General features: G+C 36.8%; 1 protein-coding gene across 1 annotated transcript in view; it reads left to right on the forward strand.

Moving 5' to 3' along the window:
* Nucleotides 1-14,934, forward strand: part of hs2st1b (heparan sulfate 2-O-sulfotransferase 1b) — a 44,891-nt gene extending 29,957 nt beyond the window's left edge. The window contains exons 2-7 of the mRNA XM_079460764.1: nt 3,544-3,782; nt 8,729-8,814; nt 9,423-9,561; nt 9,663-9,760; nt 9,878-10,035; nt 12,568-14,934. Of these exons, the coding sequence (XP_079316890.1) occupies nt 3,544-3,782; nt 8,729-8,814; nt 9,423-9,561; nt 9,663-9,760; nt 9,878-10,035; nt 12,568-12,794 (947 nt within the window). The 3' untranslated portion in view covers nt 12,795-14,934. The remainder of the gene's footprint in view (nt 1-3,543; nt 3,783-8,728; nt 8,815-9,422; nt 9,562-9,662; nt 9,761-9,877; nt 10,036-12,567) is intronic.
* The last annotated feature ends 11,585 nt before the right edge of the window (nt 14,935-26,519 follow it).

Below are 26,519 nucleotides of genomic sequence, written 5' to 3' on the forward strand. Positions count from 1 at the left end.
GCTTCATCATCTTTTGCTTGGCTTTTGTTTTCTAGCTTGCTGTGCACACATCACCATTAGCGCATAAGACTTTGCTTAGTTATTTAGTTTGTTTACACGTTGTCTGTTATGAGCAGTTTATATAATGAAACCTTATATTGTTTAATAAATGGTAATTTCTTATTAGGGTTAAACTTTATTTTACAGGGCCCTTGTTACACTCTATGTATTTAGTATTTACTATGAATTATGCATGATTATTACATATAACTAACCCTAAACCTCACCCTAATCCTAACCCCAGTCAGTGCATGTAGTTATTATTACTAAGTAATTCATATAATTACACTGTAACAAGGGCCCTGCAAAATAAAGTTTAACCTATTTTTATATTATAGTATTTAGGGCTGAACGATTTTGAAAAATAATCCAATTGCATTTTTTTGCCAATATTGCGATTGCGATTTAATATGCAATTATTTTTAAACACCTTATCTTCTGTATTATTTAATAAATAAAATCAATAAATCATGCAATACTAGACAGATTAACCATAAACTATAGACCGGGTTTTAGATCATATTAATTGATGCATGAATTGATTGACATATTTCAATACTCGTATATTGAATGATTTGTTACATTTCTATCAAGACACAAAGCACTGACAAATAAGCTTGGTGTAACATTAAAGTCATTAATCACAGAAACTAAATTGCAGATTAGATAAATATAAAACAAAACAAACTTAAACACCGTCTGTTAATTTACTAGACAATCCCTAAATACCGGTAGTTAAAAATATAAACTATTAATATATGTAATATGTACTCGCAACTACAATACAAGTTTGTGCATCATATCGATGGTATCATGATACAGTGATTCTGAAACAGCCTACTCTATTCATTGCCAGACAATTCTTTGAAAAAATATTTGACCTAAGCCTAAGGGAAGATGTACCTGCAGCTCGTCGGTTACTTTTGTTATTATGTGCTGGCATGTCGCATGTTCCTTGACTACAAACGTCCACTTCACAGCGACATCCATGAAAAGTGTCTCTACTGCTTTTTTATATAAAGTTGTGCTCTTTTGTCCATTCCGTATTCAATGAGGTCTGACGTTTCAGCAAGTTACCTTTATGATGTGACGAAACCAGCACGTGGACTCCACTTCCACATCGTGGAGGCTTGTTTACGTTCTTTAACCAATGATATAACAGGTATTTATTTGACACCTCTTTCAGCCAATCATTTGTTTGACCAGAGATCTTATTTTGTCAGTCGCTATGCTGCTACGTCCCAATAAATGTTCTAAGGCGGGTTTTGTTTAGGCCGATTCAGCACAACTCCAAAAAGGAGGAAAATGAGTGTCCGGTTTGAGGCTGCCGTGGATGCCGGACAGGGGGCTTACAATCCGGACTGTCTGGCCGAAATCCGGACGTTTGGCCACACTACTGATGACGGTAGTAGTTTTGCCCCTTGATGTAGCATTAATGTTAGCACACACAATACCTGACACTGCGCAGCATCATCCACACAAAACTAGTCCCACACAACTGTTCCTCCTTTACAATAAGGTTGCCAAAGTGCCGCGTTCTGTCGAGCATGAGGCCATTGTACAACAGGTCAATGGACAAATTCCTAATTTTAAATGCAGACGTGTGGGAAGCGCATTTAAATAGAGACAGAAGTAGTTGCGGTGTGCCTGTTGCAGTGTGCAACGCACTCTTCAGCCGTGGCTCATGGTTTATATACAGACACGCGGCAAGCATGCTGAAATAGAGAGTGACGCAGTCGCGATGAGGCTAAAGCCTGATTTTTACTTCTGCGACGGACCTACACCGTATGCTACCTGTCGGTTATCATTTTTACATCTGCGTCGTAGTTCGCGTTGACAGGCAATGACCACTAGGCATCAGTGCCCACGTGCATGTGTGTTGCATGCATAACCAAGACAAGAGCCGAAGAAGAAGTACCTTGTTTGAAAAGCATAAGCAGTGATAGTTGGCAAACAGTCCCTTTGGTTGCAGCATGAGATTTTAAATACAGAAGAACAAATAATTTACTTAGATAATTAATTTGGAAATGCGCTTGAGTGAACATGACGCTTTCACTGAGTTTGTTTACCTGAGGGAGGGGTTCAAACAGACCAATCACAGCGCTAGCGGTTTGTGAAGGGTCTGAGTTAAGGTTGGTGTGTTTACAATTTTGGTAGAGGTGTGCGTCAGGCTACGGCGCAGGGTACGCAAAGGCTATGGGATAGGTAACGGCGTAGGACCATAGCATAAACTGAACTTGAGGTGTAACGTGCTCTCTTCACTTCCAGTCACCACGAGAGACCAAGCTTTCGTCCTGAGCACTTTGGGGAAAAGGTTAAAGCAGCATTCCATGCTTTTGAGATGATACTGGTCAGGTCCGTGCAGGGTTGCATCAAACTGTACATTTCTATAATTAATCGCAGTCTTTAAGGTTAGGCAAACGTGTTTTGTCACATCGCGATTTAATTGCAAATGCAATTAAATGTTTAGCCCTAGTGGCCATTAGGGCTGTCAAATGATTAATCGAATAAAAGTTTGTGTTTACATAATATAAGCCTGTGTACTGTCCATATTCATTTTGTATTTATAAAACATACACATACATGCCTATATTTAAGAAACTATATAAATATAATATAAAATGAATAAACATTTATATATAATTGAATTTATTGGTAAATATAAATAGATACATGTAATTATGACCTAAATATGTATACATGTATGTATATGTCTTTATAAAGACAAAATTAACATGCAGAGTGCACAGACAAATATTGTGTAAACACAAACTTTAATTTTATGTGATTAATTTGCATTGAATCCATTTTTGAATCCATGTCCGTTTTTATATTTATTTTTACTTTTGTTTTTGAATATATAATCGTATTAAATGATCCTGTTTTCACAGTATGTGTCATGGTATTTGCATGATGCTTATTTTATAAAAATTTTGTCATAACGATGCTGCAAGACACAGTTTTTATAAGGCAGCATTTTTGGCAATAAGGCCAGCTATTTGCAATATATACTATTTACACTAAGTGAAAAATGAGCCCCGGATGAGCCGCTTGCGCAATTTAACATTATATTTACATTTTACATTTAGTCATTTAGCAGGCACTTTTATCCAAAGCGACTTACAGAGAGTTCAAGGAGCAATACAGCTATATGTCATACAGGAGCAATAATACAATAGGTGCTTATACCAAGTTACTAGTTTCAACAAAAGCCAGAACAATACCTGTTGAGAGCAAGATCGAGGGTTAGTGTTTTGTTTTTCATTTTGTTTTTCATTTTGTTTTTCATTTTCCATCTCTTCACAGAAGAGATGGGTTTTAAGTAGTTTTTTAATGTTGTGAGAGATGTGGTTGACCGGACATTGTGTTTTGTGTTTATCTGTGTTTTTTTTTCAAAAACGATATGCTATATACACTTAACTGTCTTACTGTGTACACTTTACTGTTTTTTAAAGTGTGACTTTAAAAAACAGATGTAAATTTGATCTTGTTTCTCTACTGCAGAGCGTGCCATGGCCAGACATGAGGTGCGAGAAGTAGAGCAGAGACAAACGAGAGAACGACTGCAGGACTTGCCAGCGACGGCTGTGATTGAGGATCTGGTCATCATCTATAACCGTGTACCCAAGACTGCCAGCACCTCCTTTACCAACATTGCATATGACCTGTGCGGAAAGAACCGTTTCCATGTTCTCCACATCAACACCACTAAAAACAACCCAGTCATGTCCCTGCAGGACCAGGTAACATGGCCATTGCCTCACATTCTAATCGGGGTTGAGTTACTGTAAATGTCTAATGCTGACTACCAGTGCTGTGTTTGGAATGTAATAATAGTGTATGCTGTACTTAGAAGAGGTAAAGTAGAAATCCTACTATGTAAAACTTTATTTTGTATGCGATACATTACTATATAACTCTGGTTTGCGTCATTTCGGTTTTTAGGTTTTTTTTCACAGGGCCAAAAAAAATATTTTAATGTAGACAATGCTTAAATTTCAATATATAATTTGAAAATATAGATTTTTCATTAACATATAGTATTCGTTGATAGAAGATGTGGAACACAGCATGAAAAAGCAACCTTTCATTTCAAAGTATTCCAAAAGGAATTTAAATTTGCTTAAACACAGGATAATAATTGGCATAATTGTTTTATACAGTATAGCCTCAGCCACAGTGAAATTACAAGCTGGGGCATGTGCAATTCACACGCACTCAGGAAAAGCTATTGTGCATTTTGGACTAAGTGCAGAGGTGTAGGCAAATTTGCTAAAGGCTAAGCATTCAAGCCTTTCTTTGTTTTGAATGGATGTCAAAAGGAGGAGAGGCTTTACTATGCTAAATAAACTGATTTTGTGGGGAAATCATTTAATATTTGATGAATCGACAGCCAGGTTGCTAATGTTGCAACAGGTAGGAGTAATTTACGGCAGGGTTCTCAACCTTTTGTAACTCATGGCCCACCAAGGACTGTTAAAAAATTTCCGAGGACCACCTTTCCAAATATGATAGTATGAACACAGACTATTCAAAGAGTACATATACTCTGCTGTTAATCTTTTATGCCACAGTAGCAGATTTAGTCAAGTAAGCTGTATAGATGAAAACTTTTCTATAATCATAGAAAAGACTTGGTTCGACACATTTTCTCCACATATAACACTCTTTGTCTTCGGCTTAGTCTCAGCACCTGCCATTATAAAACCAAACTTAATGTATTCTGCCGACGGCTGTGATGGTGGCAGTTTTGTACCACCGCGGTGGTAATGGACAAATCAACAGCGGTGGTGCAGTGGTTTGGGAAATATATATTAATTATAAATAATATTTATATAATTATATTTGCGTGTAGCAACCACATGACGAGTGGGAGAGTAATATGGACCCTATTTAAATACTTGAAATAGTTAAATACTTGAAATGAAAATATGATATCTGAAATAAATGAGGATGAAACACCCGTCCATATAATGCGCAAATCCTTCAGTGAAACGGCACACTACAGCATATCAAACATTTAAATTAACATCAGTAAATAATGAAAACTTAAATTATTAAAGTGAAATATTAAATAAAAAAGGTCTTGTGGCAGTGACAACTTTAGTCAGTCGCGTATTAACCCTTACAGTCCTTAACAATTCTATTTGAAACAAACTTGGGAATTGATTTCATATAATTTAAGTTGACAATGGCATGCTGTGAGAAAAACATGCCCAAAATAAAATCGAAATGTTCCCATACGCAACTCTCACTATATTAACTCCCTAAAGTGTGTCATTACTTGAAAACGGGTATGAAGTGCAGAGATTGCACACCCACCCACTCACAACTCTTTCGATCGGATGACGCCGCCAGCTACGGCCATGAGCTCTTTATTAGATCTTGATTTCTTCAGTCATCATTAGTTCATATGGAAGTAGTAAGTATGTGTCATGATTCTCGTGGTGAGACACGGACAGAGGACCCAAGCGCAGACAGCGGGTAAGGGGTTAACAGATAATTTAATAAATAATAAAACAAAGACCCACGTGGGGGTAACATAACAAAACATGACATGGGTACAATAACAAGACAGGACTAAAACTAACTACACTTAAACAAGACTTAAATTAACTTTTGACATGAACTACAAATAACTAAACTGACAAGACATGAACTCACCAACCAAATCACAATGAACCAGCACAAGACAGAAGACACAAGGGCATTAAGTAAGGGAGCAAATCAAGAGGGAAACAGGTGTAGGGCATTAATCAATAAAGAGGGTAACGAGAGGATGGGAACAAAGACGAGACTAGAGAGAGTGTCTGTAAGACCATAATAAATGCCTCTCTCCACATTAAACATGAGGTTCTGTCATGATCCTGCCACTACACTAAGAGAAACATGACATGATGCAGCAGAATCATGACAGAAGCCTCTCCTCAAGGAGCATCAACCTGATGCTCCTCAAGGCACAAACAAGACAAGACAGACTGTGACTCTAACAAAACAGAGAAACATGATAATGAAATAAAACAAAACAGGGAAGCACAAGAGTCCAAGGGAAGGGGCACGGAAGTCCAAACAAAAGTCCAAAGACAGTCAGACACGATAACCGGCATTACACGGACTGGATTGCCAGCTGAACAGCCGGCAGACCCGGACTGGGATAGCCGGCAGACACACGGACTGGGATAGCCGGCAGACACACGGACTGGGATAGCCGGGGCGGGAATGGCCGCGTGCACCGGGCTGGAATGGACGCATGCGGCTGCACCGACCTGGAAGGCCCGGCTGGGGATCTTTGGCGGCCACAGGATTCCGGCGGCTTCGACCCTGGAGGGAAGACTGGCGGTCTCAACCCTGGAAGGCAGTCCGGCGGTCTGGGTCCCGAGCGGGAATCTGGCAGTCTCAACCCTGGTAGGGAGTCCGGCGGCCCCGACTCAGGAGGGAGTCCGGTGTTCTCGACCCTGGAAGGGAGTCCGGCGTTCTCGACCCTGGAAGGGAGTCCGGCAGCCTCTAACCCTGGAAGGTGCCTCTCTCCACATTAAACATGAGGTTCTGTCATGATCCTGCCACTACACTAAGAGAAACATGACATGATGCAGCAGAATCATGACAGTATGCTTTCAGATATTAGTACATGATTATTTCCTGTTTCCTGTTATAACCTACCTTGGCTTTCCTATTCAGATAAAAATGTTTACAGCTACCCACCAGATGCCGCTCCAGGCCCACCAAAGGATTGAGAAACACTGATTTACACCATCACCACCAATATTGCTATTTAATAGAAGATATCGTGTAATATTATGTGATGTATCATAAAAAGATGCTCCCTTGCTTTTGAACAAATTAAAGATGATTATAATGATAAAGATTTTAATAAATAAAGTATTATTATATGGCTTTCATTTATAAACAATTATGGTGTAGTTTGCCATGTACTGATGACCGTGTGATGTTCTTTTGCTCGCTGGCTTGGTGTTAAATTCCAGTTGTGACAGGCCAGGTGACAGTGGCCCCTGTTTTTCTCCCATGGGTTCCCTCTAATAAGCTGTCTTGTCTCTGACTCGTCTTTATTATTCATAACCTACTGTCATTATTCACACTGCAGCTGTTGGCAGGGAACAGTTTTAGAGCTACGCTAAATAAGTCAAACTGAATAAGCCTGGTTATTAATAATGGCAGCAAGTAAATACTCAATAGATATATTTACATGGACAGATTAAGTTTGAATCAGAATTACATAATTGAGAAATCTAATTTACATGAACACTAAATTAAATGATTGCCTGCACTATACGAAATACTATTTCCAATGTTTCAAGATGTGCATACTCCCCAGCCTCCTACCAATACTTTTTTCTATGATTTAAAGAACCTAGTTATTATTTATTTTCATTAGATGACGACAAGCACACGAAGCAAAGTGATGTGCTGCTTGTTTTTATTAAGCAATAAAAATGCCATAGGCATGTCCAAAACAAGACTGTTGGAACAACACTGTCCTGAAATACTTCATAGTGTTCAGTGTCCTATTAAAGGATTACAAACGGTGTAAACCACCCCTTAAAACCTAAATTACAATTTTATCATATTAGACATTTTATTCTGTTTAAGGAGTTTACATGGAGAATGTTCCTTCGGGGTTGGAATCTTAAACTGATAGCAGAAGGTGTGACTGTAATTATTCAGAACAACAGGCTGTATAAAACGAGTAAACTTATTGGAAACTGGTTGGAAATGTGCACAGATACGCAGTTTTACTTGCAGTTGATATTTTCACCACTATGAAAACCATTTCACACTGATTTCAATGTCACTCAACATTATTCCTTGCTCTGTGTGTTGCTATAGCTTTTATCTAGTTCTGTTCATGTCATTGCCATCCAGAAAATACAATGCGTTATAGCAGAGGGAGGGAAGGTGTTATTTGTGACCACTTTTGCAAAGGTAATATCCAGTATAAGGAAAGGGCGGAACTACAGCACGAGCACACGATAAATCATCACATTATCCCTGCGTAACTGTTGATTCACTATAAGTTCATGTAGTTAACATTATGCACATACACGACGATTGCAAACTAAATGCAAACATATTGACTTAGTTTGCCTTACCACGTCCGGGTTCATGTCTGGCATCTTCTATCAGTTTTAAACGATCTCCAAATCCAGCATTATATCCACCGTTTATATAACATTGACTACCAAAGTGCAGTGAGAAAACAAACTCAACTACACTTCTGTCAGCCGAGTGAAGAGGCATTGATGGGCGCTCTGTTTCTCACGCTGGCTGGTTGGCGCATGGTCGTGCTTTTCCAGGAGAATTGTCCAATAAGGGACTGAGAACCCTTGTTACGAACCGGGAATCCATGGTCGAAAAAACCTTTCGAAAAAACCTATACAACCCCAGGGGGAGTGACTCGAGCACAGAAATACTACGTCATATGTTCAACTCAACTCGTCAACATGTTAAGCTTGAGAAGCCAGCAAGTATGAAATAGCATGTTACCTCCACTTTAAATATCAATTGGCTGGTTTGGTCAACGGGCCATGACAGATAGGCTACCATGAGATTGCTATTTGAGATTTAGATATTGCTAGATCATGTTAGCAAAGCTTATTCGACGTGGATGTGGATTTAAAGAAATATATTATGTATATTAAAAAACGTATAAGATTTAATCTTGTGCTTACAGATGAGATTTGTTAGGAATGTGACATCCTGGCGAGAAATGAAACCAGGTTTCTACCACGGCCATATTGCTTACCTGGACTTCACAAAGTGAGTTCCTTGTATACTTGAAACAGGCTGTTTGTTGTATTGTATTGTGTAGCCTACTGTTACTATGGATAGAGTTGCTCTTTCGGGACAAAAGCTGAATTCAGAAGTTAAGTGTTGCTGCACTCTAGTGGTTGAAGTTAAAAGTCTTCTCAATACTTTAGGTCAATTTCCCAGGAGATCAGGGGCTTTACAATTACAAAATATACATGAGATATTCATTTCTTGATTAATTATTGATTAATCATAATATTGTAAATATTCATTGTTGTATAAATCATATTAATTGTATAACAGAATCTGGCATTATTATTTATTTTCAACCTGCAAATATTTTCATGAAGTAAAATTAATAAATATTTAAGATTATATACTGCCACAATATGTCCTAGAATGTTTTCAAATTATACTGTGATAACATTGATCATCAGGATTTATTTTTACAGTTCCTGCCAGCTCTCATAAGGGGACATACCCCAAAATGAATGGGATATAAACTTTCTATTTAGATTCATATTCTAATGATGTATTTTGTAATAAAAATTATTCAAAACATAAGAATTGTATAAGTGAACAATTTAGTTTATTTTTCAACTATTTTGCCCAAATAGGTTTGGGGTCAAGGGAAAGCCGGTTTATATCAACATTGTGCGAGACCCCATCGAGAGGCTCGTGTCTTACTACTATTTTCTCCGGTTTGGCGACGATTACCGACCAGGTCTCAGACGAAGAAAGCAGGGAGACAAAAAGGTTTTTAATTTTTGCTTAATATTTTATTGTAATATACTGTTGTTGTTATGTACACAGTAGTCGCTTAAAAAATACTGTCTAAAGCTCATGTTTTGTTTCAGACATTTGACGAGTGTGTGTCCTCGGGAGGTTCCGACTGTGCTCCTGAGAAGCTCTGGTTACAGATTCCATTCTTCTGTGGCCATTACTCTGAGTGCTGGTGGGCCATTTGACTCACTCAATACTTAATAAACAAATTGATTGGGTCAGAATTATTTGTATTGATTTGTTATTGAAACCATGTAGGCAATAAAAATGCTTTTGTTTGTGTGTGCAGGAACGCTGGCAGTAGGTGGGCTCTTGAGCAGGCCAAGTATAATTTGGTGAACGAGTATCTTCTAGTTGGAGTGACAGAAGAGTTGGAGGATTTTATCATGATGCTTGAGGCAGCACTGCCACGTTTCTTCAAAGGAGCTACTGATCTCTACCGCACAGGTGCTTTTGTTATCTTCTAATACTGTATGAGAATATGCCAGCAGCATCCAAGTGACATACATCTTGTCTGACCTCACTGAGCTTGAAAATAGAGAAAAGAGTGTAAAACAATATACAACCGTGGAAAATTTAAAGACTGACTGAATATTTTAACCAAAGTTCAATAAAAATATTATTTCTATTTGCATTAATTTGCAGAAAATGAAAGCTGGTGAAACAGCTCCATAACCGAATATATTTTCTAAGACCTCAAATACTGCTGAATGAAACAAAAATGATAATTGTACCTATACACATACCTTTGAATAGTCAATTTTATGATCAGAAAAACGGTCTCTGACATGGTCTATACATTTTTCTGCGACTATATATATTAAACCCAGTGCTGGCGCACATAGTGATGGGTCTTTAAAGCCCCACTGAAATAAAAATAACAGTTTTTCTCCTTTTATTAAAAATAAGTTAAGACGTCTTAAAGTTATATGCTCCTTAGCGCTCACAATATTCGCATTTACAGGGCTCTATGGAAACGTATTTTTTTAGGAGCAAAGTCAAATTCTTTTCATTCTGATTGGCGAGCGAACATTCTAAGGGTGTTTCCATTTATTTATTGGCAAATAAAAAATAACGGGGGCAATAAGAAAGCAAGGGAGGCAACACAACTGTTCTCTATATAAACTTTGAATTGAAGCTAATTGTACAAATGAATGGATTCTCCATACAAATGCACAAAAGGCACTGGATATTACAGGGCATTTCAGTAAAGCCCTTTTTATACAGAGATCCCGGAAAATATGCGGAAGATGTGTCCCGGGATTGGTTGATTTAGGTTTGAACTGCCAATAATTTTAGGCCACCACTAGCCGAGCAGTTAGTGGGTGGAGTCCACCTATTTGTGGATTGTGCGCACGCCTTGACGTTAGAAATGTTTCAAAATGCACAGAGAGCCATCCACAAATGCGTGCACTGATCCATAAATAAGTAACAAATAATTTGCAAATCTCATTGTATTTATTTGTGAAATCCATTTATTTTTGTGGAACATGTAACATATATTTATGGTTCGCGTTTTGTGCGTGAAACTCTCTATATTTATTCTTGTCCAGTTAAATCCGCTTTAGAATCTGAAGAGTCCCACCCCCTTCACTTTTGCGGCAATTCATATCAACCCCTTGTTCCCACATTTATAAATAACACATAGTGCACTAGATTGGCGATAGAGATGATCAAGACAGTATAAACATAAACAATGTTAATTTTGCCAGAGTCACACGAGCAGTTGCACGCGAGTGGCTCTGATTCAGAGAAACGATAGCTGATCATATGCGCTGATTATATGTGCAAATCCGACGAGAAAACAAAACATATCTGACCTGTTTACAGTCTACACAGAACAGTGACTTTAAGGCTCTACACTGTTAAAAAAAACTAAAGAATCTACTCTAACAAAGTGAGTGCAAATTGTTACCACAATATTATTGAGTATATCAATCCTATATTTTTGAGAAACGAGTATCTACATTTGTGAGCTATAACACACTAAAGGAAATTGTGTCAAATCTACCCAGTGGCAATCGGTGCCTAATCTTCAGGGCCAGCAGTAATTCCTAATATGTGTTCAGTGCGTCGTATGTGTGTGCCGCGTCATGTCAAAATACATGTTCGCCACATCACAAAATACGTGCTTGGTGCAGCCGCGAAGAAAGGGTTTATGATACAAGAGACAGAAGAGAAGATCCAAGCTTTTTTCCGAGCTTCGCATTACTGCTTTCCCTGAAGAGGCGGCACCGATCGCCACTCAGTCTACCTAATACATTATGCAACTAATTAAAAAAAGATAATATGCATAACAAATAAATATATTATAAACGTGCAGTTAGAGACCGTAAACAGCTAACAAATGGATCAGATATTAGATTATAAATGTGACGTGAGGTGTCGAGTGTGAGCGAAAACGTGTTGCGCATAACTATCTTTTACAGATCAAAGATCTTTCACCAAAATCAAAAAACTTGGTCAAATAAGTCATTTAAGTTGAATGTACTGAGATAATTAAAACTTGAATATTTTAATTCTTCACCAAACGTACAATGTGCATTTTAGCTAATACATTCTTGTATTTTGGGTTATATTCAGATAAAACAAATATTTACATAGATGTCCTAACCTGACAATTTGTGCATGTTGCAATGTATGATGGCTTATTTTATTATGTTGATTGAACTTTTTACCCAAGTAATTTAATTCAACCTAAAGATTCTAGTTAATTACAAGAAATTCACTACAAAACACTTAAAAGTGTAAAGTTAGGTGAACTTATTTAGTTTGCTTAAAAAATCACTGTGTGCTGTTAGACATTTAGTAAACAACAGTGACCAGTGAAAGAACAATAATATGTAAACAAAAATGTAATTTAAATTTTTAAAATGAAACTTATTTACTTTAAAATAATTTTCTGTGATTTTGGAGGTCAAATTCTAGAGCAGTATATAACTGAAAAACAACTGCATATGTGCTTGACTTCATTTCCAGGTAAGAAGTCTCACCTAAGGAAAACTAGCGAGAAGAAACCCCCCACTAAAGAGTCCGTCTCAAAGTTACAGCAATCCAATATCTGGAAGATGGAGAACGAGTTCTACGAGTTTGCGCTGGAACAGTTTCAGTTTGTACGTGCTCACTGCGTCAGAGAAAAGGATGGAGAACTCTACCTACTGGCTCAAAACTTCTTTTATGAGAAGATCTATCCAAAAGGAAACTAAGATGAAAAGACAAGTCTGACTGAAACCATGTCATAACTGTACCATTTGGCCTGTACTGTTCTGTCATGCACTCAGAGAAAATGTCTAGTATATGGGCACAAATGTATGCCCAATGAAGGCCTGAGGGTCTTAGACCTCTGGGCTTGCAGTGTGCTTAGTAACTCTTGTGCAGTTCTGACTGGCTATCAGGCCAATTCGAGTTCAGTATCCTTTTAAGGACTTTCCCGTAACATAGCTGAAACTTCTGTGAACAACTTAAAAGCTAAATAAAAAAGGGCCGTTTAAAAATGTTTTCATGCCGTCCAGAAGATAATGAGTCTGAACTGTTAGTCAAACCATCAGTCACTGTTATGAAAATTGCATTTTGAACAGGGTACTGCTCTTTGTACCAGACATTTGGTACATTAGAAGCACCTCTTTATTTTACTACTAAACGTAGCTTTGTGAATTTTCAACACTTTCTGCATTGTGTATATTCATTTTTAATAGAATGCCATGAGCAGTGTTTACAGATTTTAGTGTTGTAGGAGAAGGAAATGTGGTCAAATGTATTTCATATCTGTATAAATTGTATTTACATATATATTTTATGTAATTGGACCAAATGGTTATAAAAAAATCTGAGATGTTTAAATATGACCGTTTATACTAGAATTAATATTTAGAAAATATGTCTGTTTAGTAATCATCCTAGTACTTTTTCATTTAAATTTTCTATTTCTTTTCTTCTTACATCTGCCAGACTAAATACCAGATTATAGCAGTGCAATGAACAGAAATGGGTAAATCAAGGTAAAGAGCTTGTTATATACATTTGCTGTATAAACTGGGAAATATGTGTCAATAACATGATCTTATTGGACTGAAACATGTTATTTGACCAGCAACTACTAGTACAGTATTACCTTGTAGCAAATTTCACTCTCAAGGTAACTTGGGTCATTTCTCAATATGCGTTCTTCGGCAGTCTTGTGTTCTCGCTCTACGTCATCAATAACCCTGAAAGTCCGTTCCAATACTCAAGAACAGAGATGCACAAAAGCACCCGGATGTGTTCTCTATATCAAGGATGCATCTAATGCAGCCTTGTGCACCTACGGAACCCGCTTGAATTCCCAGAAGTCACTGCGGCGCGTCTATCGAAGTTCGTTCTTCCCAGGCCAACTCGTAAGACTCGTCTCCACGAGAACACATGTCCGTTCTTAGCGTTTTGGAATTAAGAAACGGCGTTGGTCTCACTAGAGTACTGTATTCATAATTAGACCTTCTGTGAATTGACTAAGCCTGTTGCTTAATGTCATAGTTATACTGTTGTATCAGAAGACATCAAGCCTCATTAACATCTTGCTTTGTCTTTTATTGTCTTTTGGGGAACATCAGAACACTCTATAGTGCCTTCATGAATCCGTTCACACCATGGATTTGGACACTGTCTATATTTTTAGTTGTCTGTGTCAAGCCAGCTTGATTTTGTATTTGGATCGTACCATTCATTTTTTTTTGTTCTAAATGGTTTCGCAGTATTTCTAATAAACCTTGTCCTGTCTGTGAGACCATGCTTTTCAGGATTCTTGACACATTAGAGTGTCAATTCTTTGTAATCACAGATAGGCCTATTTTTCTGAATTCAGTATTGTAGATGATAGTTAAACTATCAGAAGTGTAACTGTTCCGGCAGTATTTACTGTACTCTCATGTTTTAGTCAAATTTTATTTCTGTAAATTACCCTCACTCATAAACCTTTTTTTTTTACTAAAGTAAAATAGCTTGTGATCAGCATATAACATTTACAAATGTAATTTATTGTACTATCGTAAATTGTCCAAACCCTAACCCTGAATGAAGCTGCTCCATCGTGATGAATTGGTCAGTTTTACTGTTAAGACATAATCTGAGTAAAGCTTGTGCTGTTGACTAGAGATAATCAGGAAAAAATGGGAAAATTCGAATTTTGTGGTAGCGATGAGTGCACAACAGAACACGAGCCTCCATCATGCAAAGCCTTCAGCCACACAAAGAGGCAGATGCCATACATGTTTAAAAAAAAGAATGTATCATATTTTTGCAGGAATCTCAAAGCATTATGAGGACAATGCACTCTAATAATTACTGGTCAAATAAAAGGAATTTGTACCATGTATTGATTTGTATGAGGAAGGTTAATTGGGTGCACTTCTGTTCTATGTCAAAAAGAAGAGTGATTTTATGTCGGATTTTTTATGTATTTTAGCATTCATTCAATTTAAAGACGGGAAACATCAAGATTAGATTAGATTCAACTTTATTGTCATTACACATATACAAGTACAGTGTAACGAAATGTAGTTTAGGTCTAACCAGAAGTGCAGTTAGCAAGTGCAGGATATACAGTTAGGATAAATACAGAATACATTATGAGAGAATATAGTACAGTGGGCATGGACTATACAAATATTTTGCAGTAGGTGTGTTCTATGAAAATATGACAGTAGGTATATACTATGAACAATATATACAGATAGCTATATACTATGAACATTAATGTACAGGTGGATATGAACAGATAATAATTTAGAGTGCAAGTGACTTAGGTATGCATCAATTATTGACATTGGCTATTAAAGTTGCAGTGCAATAGGTGAGTTAATGCAGTTGTTGAAGTTACAGTGCAGTTCCATTTACAGTGCAAAATGAAATTAACGACCAGGGGGCTAAATAACATTGCTTAGACAACTAATAACTATTAAATATTTAGTTTTCTTTATATTTCATTATTTTCTTGATGTAATATATAAAAGAAAACAATATTTTGCGTCAGTTTTAATGCCGCTCACTTATGTTTCCACCTTCACTCTTAAAAAAGGGTTCTTGACCATAGAAGAAGAAGAAGAACTTTTGACTAAATGGTTCTATTCAAAAGTCTTCACAAAAATGTGCTTTGTAAATTATAAAATAAATAAATGTTTTTTTTGGGAACCAAAAATGGTTCTTCTGTAGCTTCGCTGTGAATAACCTTTTGTTGCACCTTGCGGAAAGCATGTGGCATTTGTTTAGTTTTTCTTTATTTCCTCCCTCCCTCTCTCTCTCTCTCTCTCTCTCTCTCTCTCTCTTCCTCATCCTAGTATAATCTACTTAACCACATAAACAGCATTTGAAATGTCTGAGATTATTATGTAGTTTAATTATGGTTGAATATCTCTTTCTTTTATTGTCTGGTCAACTACCTTCCAAGGTCAATTGGCCCTTAAGTTAATTCTCTCTCTGTCCACAAGAGGGAGTATTGCTCTTACCGATTCCAGTTCTTGCTCTTCAGATCAGATCAGCACAGCTGAAACTGTTCAACAAGCTCCATTAATGCACCTGTTCTGAGCCAAATGGAGCTAACGAATGATGCATTACCATCAAAAATACAGACTGCCCTATTAGAGCTGCTTTGGTGGCAGCTATAAATAAAGCTCTTTAGGCAATTTGTCACCCTCTCTCTGTTCCCTTGCATAAATGACATGACAAGTACATTTTAAGTCCCTGTGTGCAAATGGTGGCCTGGTGATGTGGCCTTCTTTTTAGAATAACTTTAACATTTCTGAGAAGACTTCTGTCATGATGTCTTCATGAAGCTTTTACCAAAATGAGCAATTTCCACTTCAGGCATAAAGGACCCATCCACAAGGAGCCCGGTGTAACTGGCGAATGAAACTGCCTTATTTGTAAAATTACAGCAAGGGGCATGTGACATGGTTGGCTTTAATAACAGGTTTAAATGAGTGTGCTCTTTTTAGATTTGAAGTATACGATTAAGGCACACAGGGCTGCTACTTTGGTCTGAAGTAAAGGTTACAGCCAATTAGACTAATACTGTGTGTCTCTGTTGAAATAATGTCTAAATCACAATAATGACCTCCTTTATTCATAAAGGCTAGCTGGATTTGACAGCCGTAACCTTCGGGATTTTGGACAAATATTTTTCTGGGCAGATCTGAGCTGTGGAGTAACATGTTCACAGTGTGTTGAAGATGCTGCTCCATAAAGCAAACAGAGCAATAGGAGACACACTGACCCCCTGATCTCCAGGATAGAAAGCAGGACCTTTGTAAACTTGGCTAAAAGAGGTTTATTGTGCCTGCTATGCCAACACCTCCATCTGATGGAAATATTGTGATCTAAAGGGATAGTTCACCCCAAAAGGAAAATTCTATCATGAATTATCCACTCTTGTTGTTACAAACCTGTATACATTTCTTTGTTTGGTTGAACACAGAAAGATTATTTGGACGAATGCTTGTAACCAAACTGTTTTTGGACACCACTGACTACCACAGTAGGAAAAAGGTAGTCAAAAGAACCCAGAACTGTTTGATGTCCTACATTCTTCAAAATATCTTCTTTTGTGTTCAACAGACCAAAGAAATATAGTTAAGTATTTTTTCCTACTATGGTAGTCAATGGGTCTAAGAACTGTTTGGTTATAAGCTTTCTTCCAAATATCGTTCTCTGTGTTCATCAGAACAGCGACATTTATACAGAAACCTTATATTGAAGGTGAGTAAATGTGACAGAATGATTATTTTTAGGTAAACTATCCCTTTAAATTGGAATGTGGTGCAATTGAGAGCTAAAGAAACTAGCACATTATTTCCATTCTGGGGGGATTTTGGGGAGCCTTCCTAGACTATACAAGCTAAAAATTGCAATTAAGAGAGTTGTTACCGTGATGTGGAAAGATAATTAGGAAAAGCTAAAAATGTAGGACGTGGTTTGACTATACGACTTTCCAGGTACTGGAAAAATCAATTACTTGCTGGGAAGGAACTTGAAATAAACCACATAAAGACATTGTCATATAAACATCAATGCGTGTAATGTGACTTCTATAATTAACGGTTTGTTCATACAAGGTTTTTTCATACAATTGCCCTGATCTGGAATACTTCTAAAAACATAGCGGGATGGAACATGTAACAGCATAAACACTCAGTCTACCTCCATTTGGTGCTGGATGACCTTTGACATTTAATAAGATATTATGGATGTTTGACATTGAAAAGTCTACATTCCTTTCTTTTACCCCTTTTTCTCATTCATCTTGAATGTAGGGAGAAAAAGGACAAAGCAGTCAAAGAGAGATGCAATCAGCCAATTCAATCGTATCTATTGTTCAAGCATACTGATGAGCTTTGCAGAGTAGATAATGGAGTAAATTATTTATCTCACTGCTTCCTCTTTTACAGTGACTCTTCATTGTTGTTGCCAGTGCTGTCATTGTCACATGATCTTCTGGACAACTGTGTGGTCACAGTTTGTGCCGGCATAAATACTTGTTATGTGTGTAACTACTTGTCGCGTGTGTGTGTCTTAAGTAGCACAGGAATATTTTTGGCAAAAGCCAAAAAAACATTGTTTTGTGTTTCTTTATAAGATTAATTAGTTTCAGTTTTGTTTATTATTATAATTTTAGTGCTTTAAACTTATTTCAGTTTGTTTTTTAATCAACATTTCAATTTATTTTATTTTATTAATGTTTAGGCCAATATTTTATTTGATTTTAATAAACAAAAACCCTTTCATAGTGTCAGTTTTATTAAACAAAAATAACATTCAAAGTTAAATTGTGCGTGCATTTGATATGCCAATTTTACTGTGTGTGTATATTATAAGGCAATTTGTACTATTAACCTGTACCCAAACCCTAAACCTAATTTTAGTGTGCATGCATATTATAACCTCTAAACATTATTTTTTTCTTCACGTACCTTTCAAAATGGCTGCTCTCCATCGAGGTTAATACAGTAGGAAGGATTGTCAAATAATATGTACACAATATAGCAACAGCGTGTTACGCAGATCGATGAGAACAGGTGGCATACCCATAACGCCTCTCATTATTTTTACACTTTTGCACTTTGACCTGAACTATTTATTGCTGTATTAAATTACTTTTTATTGACTGCTCCAATCAATTTCAAAATTAAACTAAAATACCAAAATAAAAGTCTCTAAAAAGCTGAATAATAAAGACTTGCAGTCCCAGTCGCTATTTGCTTTTGTTGTTTCATGTCTATGTTTAAAAAGTTGCTGACTGAGTATTTTAGTCCCAAACATTACATCTCATTTTATGTTCCACTGAAAAAGAAACATAGTGTTTTGGAGCAGCATGAGGATGAAAAAATAATACCAGCATTTATGACTGTGTTAAGGGTTAAATGGTGTTTGATTCAGTTTTCAAAACGTATATTTACCTCTACATAATTTACCTTTTGACAAGCGTTTACATAAAATTTGTTTGTGTGTCAGACTATTTACAGATCAGGGCAATATGAGAAACAGTATCTTAGAACCTGAACAAACACACTATTTGACTCACTGTGGGCCATTACAGTTTCTGCTGGACACACAGTGTTTTCACAGTCTGTCTCTTTTAGAGGTAAATAACCTTCATGCAAATTACTTTCAGTAGCCCTGAGCTGACTTTTTTTGCATTGCTTAATTTGGGTGCTTTGATTATTCCCCTACTATTCAGTTCAGCAAAACCTAATGGTGACTGAAAGGAATATATATTCTAGCTGCCTGGAAATGTTTTCAAGCTTTTGCAAACTGTTCTCCATACTACAATATACTACTTTATGTGATAACCTTCACTAGACAGCAGAAAATCCCCTGCTTGAAAAACACACTGTAGAAGTGCTGCCATTATTATTATTACTTTGGTTTGCTGAAAGTGAGCAAATGATTTCCCCTAAAAGTGTTTTTTATCATTTATGATTAGCAGCTGAGTTTCCAAAAGATGATTGGTTGATTTTCTTGTACTAAGCATGTAAGACAAATTGTAGAAGTGTGGGTACATTTGACTGCAGTCTAAAGTCCGGAAAAAATTATAAATCATACTTGAAATAAACCTTTTATGCATCAAAGTTTGCTTCTCCCAATGAGTGCTGAAAGTTAATCATCATCCTTTAGAATAAATGTAGACTTGGTACAATATTTTTTGCATGTACATTGTATTGTCAGATCAAGTCAGGTTTATTTATAAAGCACATTTAAACATATCCAAAGCCCTCAAAAGTGCTGTACACCTACAATTATAGCATAGAATCATTATACATGTGCATCCATATGACTAGTAAACACAGATAGATAAACACCATTTTACACCTCACAACTCTTAAATATTAAAAGAAGAGAACAGGTGGGTTTTTAATAAGGTTTTAAACAATGGTAGAGTGGAAGCAGCTCTAACATGCGGTGATAGAGCGTTCCATAGGGTGGGACCAGCCATCGCAAAAGCTCCGGAGCCGCTAGTCTTTATCCAGGTTCTCGGGATCAGGAGCAGAGATTTTCCCTCAGAATGTAAAGGCGAGGATTTCATCTGATAGATTTTGAGGGGCAAGATGATTTAGGGATTTGTATACCAAAAGAAGTACTTTGAACTTCATAGAATAGTGAACTGGTGGCCAGTGTAATTGTCCATGTATATTAAAGTAATATCTGAATAAAAGGGGTCTGAAATTAGTCTTTTAAAATATTAAACTACACAACCACTTCTAAGTAAAATCTATAATGGTGTAATAATGTAACGGTACTTACTTGTGTTAGCCACTAGGTGTCAATGTTTCCTTGTTAAACCTGCAATATGTCAAACGTCACCTGTCAGGTAGAATATTTGTGTCCAGCAGATCTTTCTTTGTGAAAACATTCTTGTATTGTTACATTTTATAATGTAGCAGTTACAGAAACTTCAATTGTACATACAAATTTAATTAAACAAAATTATTTATTGACCAATTTAAGTTTATAAAGTGTTGACCAATTCAATTTTAAAATTTAACCATGTAGGACCAAATCGAGGGTGAACAGAAACATTTTAAATGCAGTACAAGTAGATCAAATCCCTAAATTCTTTAAAACAATAATGAACTAGTCCTAAACTATGGAGCAATAATGTGTTCTATTACTGAAACGTTCACTATCCTACACTCTTAAAAATAAAGATGCCTCATGATGCAATAAAAAGAACCTTCTTTGTCTAAATGTTAGTTAAGGAACCTTTAACTTCTGAAGAATCTTTCTTTTTCACAAAATGGTTCTTCTATGGCATCAGTGTGAGGAACCTTTTAAGCACCTTTATATTTAAGAGTGTAGCCTACCTTACATGATGTCAATAGTATAGGCAGTGTGTCTGTCCATTCTTTTTCACACCACGTGTCAAATGAATAAAATATTCCTGTATGTGTATTACGAAATGGTTTTGAAATCTCAATTATTAATTATTAGGGCAGTCAAATAATTAATCACGATGAACTGCATCAAGAATAAAAGTTTGTGGCTACATAATATATATGTATCGTGCGTATACATTTTTTCTTTATAAAAAAATACACATACATCCATATATTTAAGAAAAATATAAAATATATAAATGAAAAACATTTTTGTATAATTTATTTTATTGGTAAATATAAATAAACGCATGTAAATATTGCCTCAAATTGGTACATGCACTTGTATATGTGTTTATAATAAAAATCTATATGCATATATTATGTTAACACAAACTTTTATTTTGAATGCAAATAATTGTGATCCTTTAATAATAAACAGTTTTCTTAAAAGTACTGTTAAACATATTTTGGTCATGGTTTTACTGTTTGAAATCATTTTAATACCTTACACCGTCATCCTTCCTTACTCGTCCCATCAAACCTAATGTGCAACATTTTCAAACAGTTTCAAAATCAGATTTTTTTTTAAATCAGCCTTTGTGTGTGTGGTGTGTTATCCCCTCTCACACTTGTACAATTGCAGTTGCAAATGAAAAATAAGGCCTGTAATGTACCCCGTTCCTGTAATGTACCCTGCTTGTGCATCTGTTACTTTATCAAATGTGCAACTGTACTACATGCAGCATGCTATACAAAATTCTAAGTAATGGAATATTTTTGAGATTGGCAAGAAATCTAAACATGAATAAATCACGACTGTGTAGTTGCAAAAAATGTACTTTGTAATTTTTTCATTGTGCAATAAAAAATGAAAAGTTAAAATCTTTATGTCACGGTATAAATAGCAGACCATTTTTTCATTGATATGATTGTCAAAGGGGTCATGATTAACCAGAATTCATTTAATTGAATTACTATGATACTTAGTAATGTTCCCCATAATATGCCTTGTTGAACAACTTCAGTTATTCACATTTCAGTCACTTGAGTTCAAAACAAAGCAGCCATGTATCCACATATCATTAGAGAACTGAAAGAAATCTGCTGATGACCCAGTAGAGGCTTTCTCTCCTGCTGTGGTGAGGACACATGGCTGCGGGTTCTCTGTGCTCGAGTTCCAGAGCTTTGCTCGGGTCACACATTTCTGGAGGCTGCTTCCCTGACAACTGCCAACAAAAGGGGCATTGAAGAGAGGCACTTTGATGCCTAATCTACATGCGTTTGTACAGAGAAACCGGAGCCGCGTTAAAGGAAACAGGTGCAACTAATTACAATGCTGTACAGTCCATTCACTTTCCTTCTCACTCTCGCTCTCTCTCTCTATTCCGTTCCCTTTGTATTTATCACTTTCCCTTTTATGCGACAGAAGCCTCAGTGTGAGGGAGTTAGAAGCACAAATGTTAGGGCACATAGAGGGCGCAGTCTCTAGACATCAAAGCTGGCCACTTAAAAACATTCCATGACACTGCTGGCTGGCCCTGCTCACCAACGTGAAGTGGACTGTTCTTGAATAGCTTAATTTAACCTGTTGCCAAGTTAAATGAACCTGTTTTAGTTTCTCTCTTTTCAAAGTCTTGACCTATGGCAAGGAAGTCAAATATGTAAAAGAGAATTGGACAGAGCCCTACAGTTTAATTCAGATTCTCCCTGCCATGGTTTCCCAAATATTGAATGACAAAAATACCACAAAACATGAAAAGGCATGATCAAAAACTTTCAGAGCACATTTTAACATTTATTAGTTTCAGTCATAGTGTTTCAAAAAGCACTTCTTTTTCCTTACAACCGTCTTCAATTTTAATTAAATTTTCCTTTTTTTCTTTCAAAATCCACTGGGCTCAAAAAATTGGTTTGAATAGGCTTCTGGCTTTGACCAAGAGCAGTCTTTAGTATTCAGGTGATCATTCTCAGCGTGGACAACTGCATTATGAATCACAATGAGTGACATCTTTGGTGTCTATATTACTCAGATCTCAAGGCCCTGGAGTCATCTTCAAGTCCACTCAGTTAAAGAAAGCTGAGAGGCTTTTAACTTCTTCCCATATTGCCTTTACAATATAGAGGTGTGACTAACCCTGCGCAACAATGATTTTAGGTGTCATGTTCAGTCTGTCGACCACCCCCAGCATTTTGTAAGAGCAAACTCCCATGACTGGTAAGATAATACAACTATTCTTTGTTGATGGAACAATTAGGGTGGGATGGAGGAATCAAAAACCAAATTCTCAGGAATTTGAATGGCAACCAAGTCAGAACAGCTTGGAGCTATGACAACCCCTCTGACAGGTGTCTCCAATCAAAGCTCCTTTCTTGCTGAATGCTGCATACACTCAGAACAGCTTCAGAAAACCATTATGAAATCTGACCGGGGAGTTGGGTCCTTTATTTTCCAAACAGAGAACACAAAAAAGTGGGTGAAGATGTTTAATTAAGAGAGCCGAATGAGACTTCCTGATCTCACTAAGCAGTCTGTTGCTCCATCGAAGCAGGATTATTTATGCCACAGCATTTTATTCCCCAGCATTCTCCTGCTGTCTCTGACAGTAGGAATTTGATGCAAAGGAGAATGGACAAATCTTTAAAGATAAATCGCCTACAAAAAAAACATGATGCATTATGGCTGGAGGAGTGTATATCTGGCAATATGTAGTACACCAGAAAATCACTTACAGATTTCTGAAAAGAAGGCTATAAGGTGACCTTACCCTTTGGTGATGTGGGACATAAGATCATTTCCATTTCGGTGGTAGGTCATTTTGTGGCTGCATAAGAAGATATATATATATATATATATATATATATATATATGTGCTGGAGCGTAGCCATTTCACTTTAAAGATCTATTCATAGAGGTATGCTACCCCTAGCATGCCTATCATCAGCATAACACTGAGTAACCGCCAGTCCAAAACAACTGTTAGACACACTGTTTAAATCACTGTCTGCACTTCAGGATGTGGAAACGAACCACAAGGGGTTTTTCGACCGGCCACTTTTAAATGTGACTTTGTTTTTTACAGCAGGGGCTGACATTTCCCCCAAGCACTGTCGGGGATCACGCTTGTCTACTATCTGAAATGGGACAGTGAGCTCATTGTAAATCACACATTAGTGTAAACCTCTGCCTCAGGCAGAGGCCTATCAGGACATGACTTACACACTCATCAGCGTTGGTCGGGGTCCAGTTTACTTCATATTTTGTGCACTGGCTAAGTAGTGCATTAAAGAGTGGAATGCAGGTTTGAGTTTGGTAGAGGAGGTAGACTTTGGGTCAGGTGGGATAAGGTCGCAGAGCACTTCCAGCCAAAACTCCCTCTCAGGCATATAGTTGAGTCTTGGCATTCCTATATTGCCCTGTTGAAGTACTCAGAAGCTGCCTCAAAAATACCAAAGCTGGTTTCTCCTGAGTTTTTGTTTTTCCATTTATTTATCAATGGAGTTTGGGTTCCTCACCACATGGCCGTGTTGGCTTGCTCACCTGGAGACTGCTTTATCAGATTAGCCTAAAGGTTCAGAACATTCTTTTAACATTGCTCTATTAGAATGGTCTTGTTCAACAAACACCACGCACTGTACTGTGTTTTACCCTTTTCAGTTTTTCTTATTTTTTCCTGTAAAGCTGCTTTGGAACAATGCACATTGTGAAAAGCCCTATTTAAATAAAGTTAAATTGAATTGAATACCAAAGCAGTATCTTCAGAAAAAAGCAACTTTGTTGATGTGATAAATCTGTTTCTAATCAAACAATTCTAAACATTACACAAACACCTGTTTTTATCGACCATTTCAGTCGATCAGTGGGAATTGAAAACACATGTAACCATATTGCACAACCAATAAGAACTCTAACACATATCACACTACGCACATTGTGTGTGCATTTGCTGCTGTGTAGTTATGTGTAAACCATGTGTCATTCGTTATACTATGGTTAAACACTTGTACAGTAATGTTCATTGTGTAAATGTGTCTATTGTAAAGTATTGTTATTCTTTTTCACTTATTCGTCTTATTGCAATGTTGGTCGGAACTGCACTTACGTTTTTCACCTACTGTTGCATTTGTGTAAATGGTTGAGTGACAATAAAGGGATTTGATTTTTTTATCTTGCTTTAAGCATAAACTATTTTTTTACATTTAAATTAAATATTTACTTTGTCATATAATTTGAACAAGAGTTAATATATTTTCATTTTGCTTCTCAAATAAATGAGATTTAGTCATTAAAAAAATATATTGCAATTTCAGTGTAAATGCTAATCTGGGGTTCAAAATATTTCCTATTTATATCTCTTGATCTGTCTGCCAGGTGTGAACAGAGATCTTGTGATGGGATCACCAAAAGCAAAGTGGATGTGAGATAAAATATAATGATGAATACTTGCATTGGTTCAAATCTGAATTTGTTGTGATTATATGCTTTAAGGAAATCCTATGTAAAAAAAACAATCTATCTGAGCATTTATGATGTATACACAATATACACAAATGTGGAACAGAATTGTGGACCAACGGAATCAATATGAAAAATACAGAAGCCAAGCTAATCACTGAATGTCTTGTTGCTCACTTTATATCATTATAGGACAGGTAAGCCTTGCAGCCTTTTAAAGGGGTGGTGCAACGGTGTGTCATGCATTCTGACTTCTTTAAAATGTTAAACGTGCTGTCTTGTCATGCTTAACATGGTCAACTTGTCAAAAAATGAGTTGGACGTATAACGCAGTATTTCAGTGCTTGATACACTCCCACAATGTTCGTACAGGTTTCGGAAAGTTTTCGCATTGCATGTTTTTTGGAAATAATCGTACAGCTGTATATGCTTTATAAATGTGATCAAACTAAAGACTCTGTGGATATTTGAAAGGTGTGATACTATTCTGTAAATACTCAAGATTAACATGAGATACACAGAAACGGTCTGAGTTCTGGCTGCTTTAATGAATTATCAGTGTAATCATGTAGGACATGCTCTTCGTTTTCCTCTTTCCCTGACAGTCATTTTCTGTCCTACCCATTGCCCTCTTCATAGTTTCCTATCGTAGTTTATTTATTTATCTGGAAAAGCGGTGGCGGAGGTGCTTGACTGACATGTCCAGTGTTCTTTTGGAAGTTAAATGCATTTACTGTTCTCTCTGCTCACACTGAGTGAGGGCTGGTATTATCCTAATGCATCCGAGAGATCAACAATGGGCCGGCTGATGGCTGCTGGAGACGGTCTTCCCGCACCCCAGACACAGTCTTCATGGTCCATTAACCTGCCAATGGCAGGCCACTTGTCTCTTTGATCATGTGTTAGAGTGCAAATAAAACACACAGAAGTGACGCGGGTGTCATTTGTGTAAAAAGACGTCAGACTTTCGGTCCAGTTTTGGAGCGAATTTTTCTTACGTTGCTTTTACATTTGTAAACAGGGCTGTTGTTCTTACATCCTTGTAAAGGAAAAGTTTTTTTCCCTGGCTTTGACTCGGTGACAAGAGCAGCACATTTGTTTGTTGAGCTGCCCCTTCTCACTACATGGTGTTAGTT

The sequence above is a fragment of the Barbatula barbatula genome (genome assembly GCF_947034865.1).
Source record: "Barbatula barbatula genome assembly, chromosome: 7".
Lineage (NCBI taxonomy): Eukaryota > Metazoa > Chordata > Actinopteri > Cypriniformes > Nemacheilidae > Barbatula > Barbatula barbatula.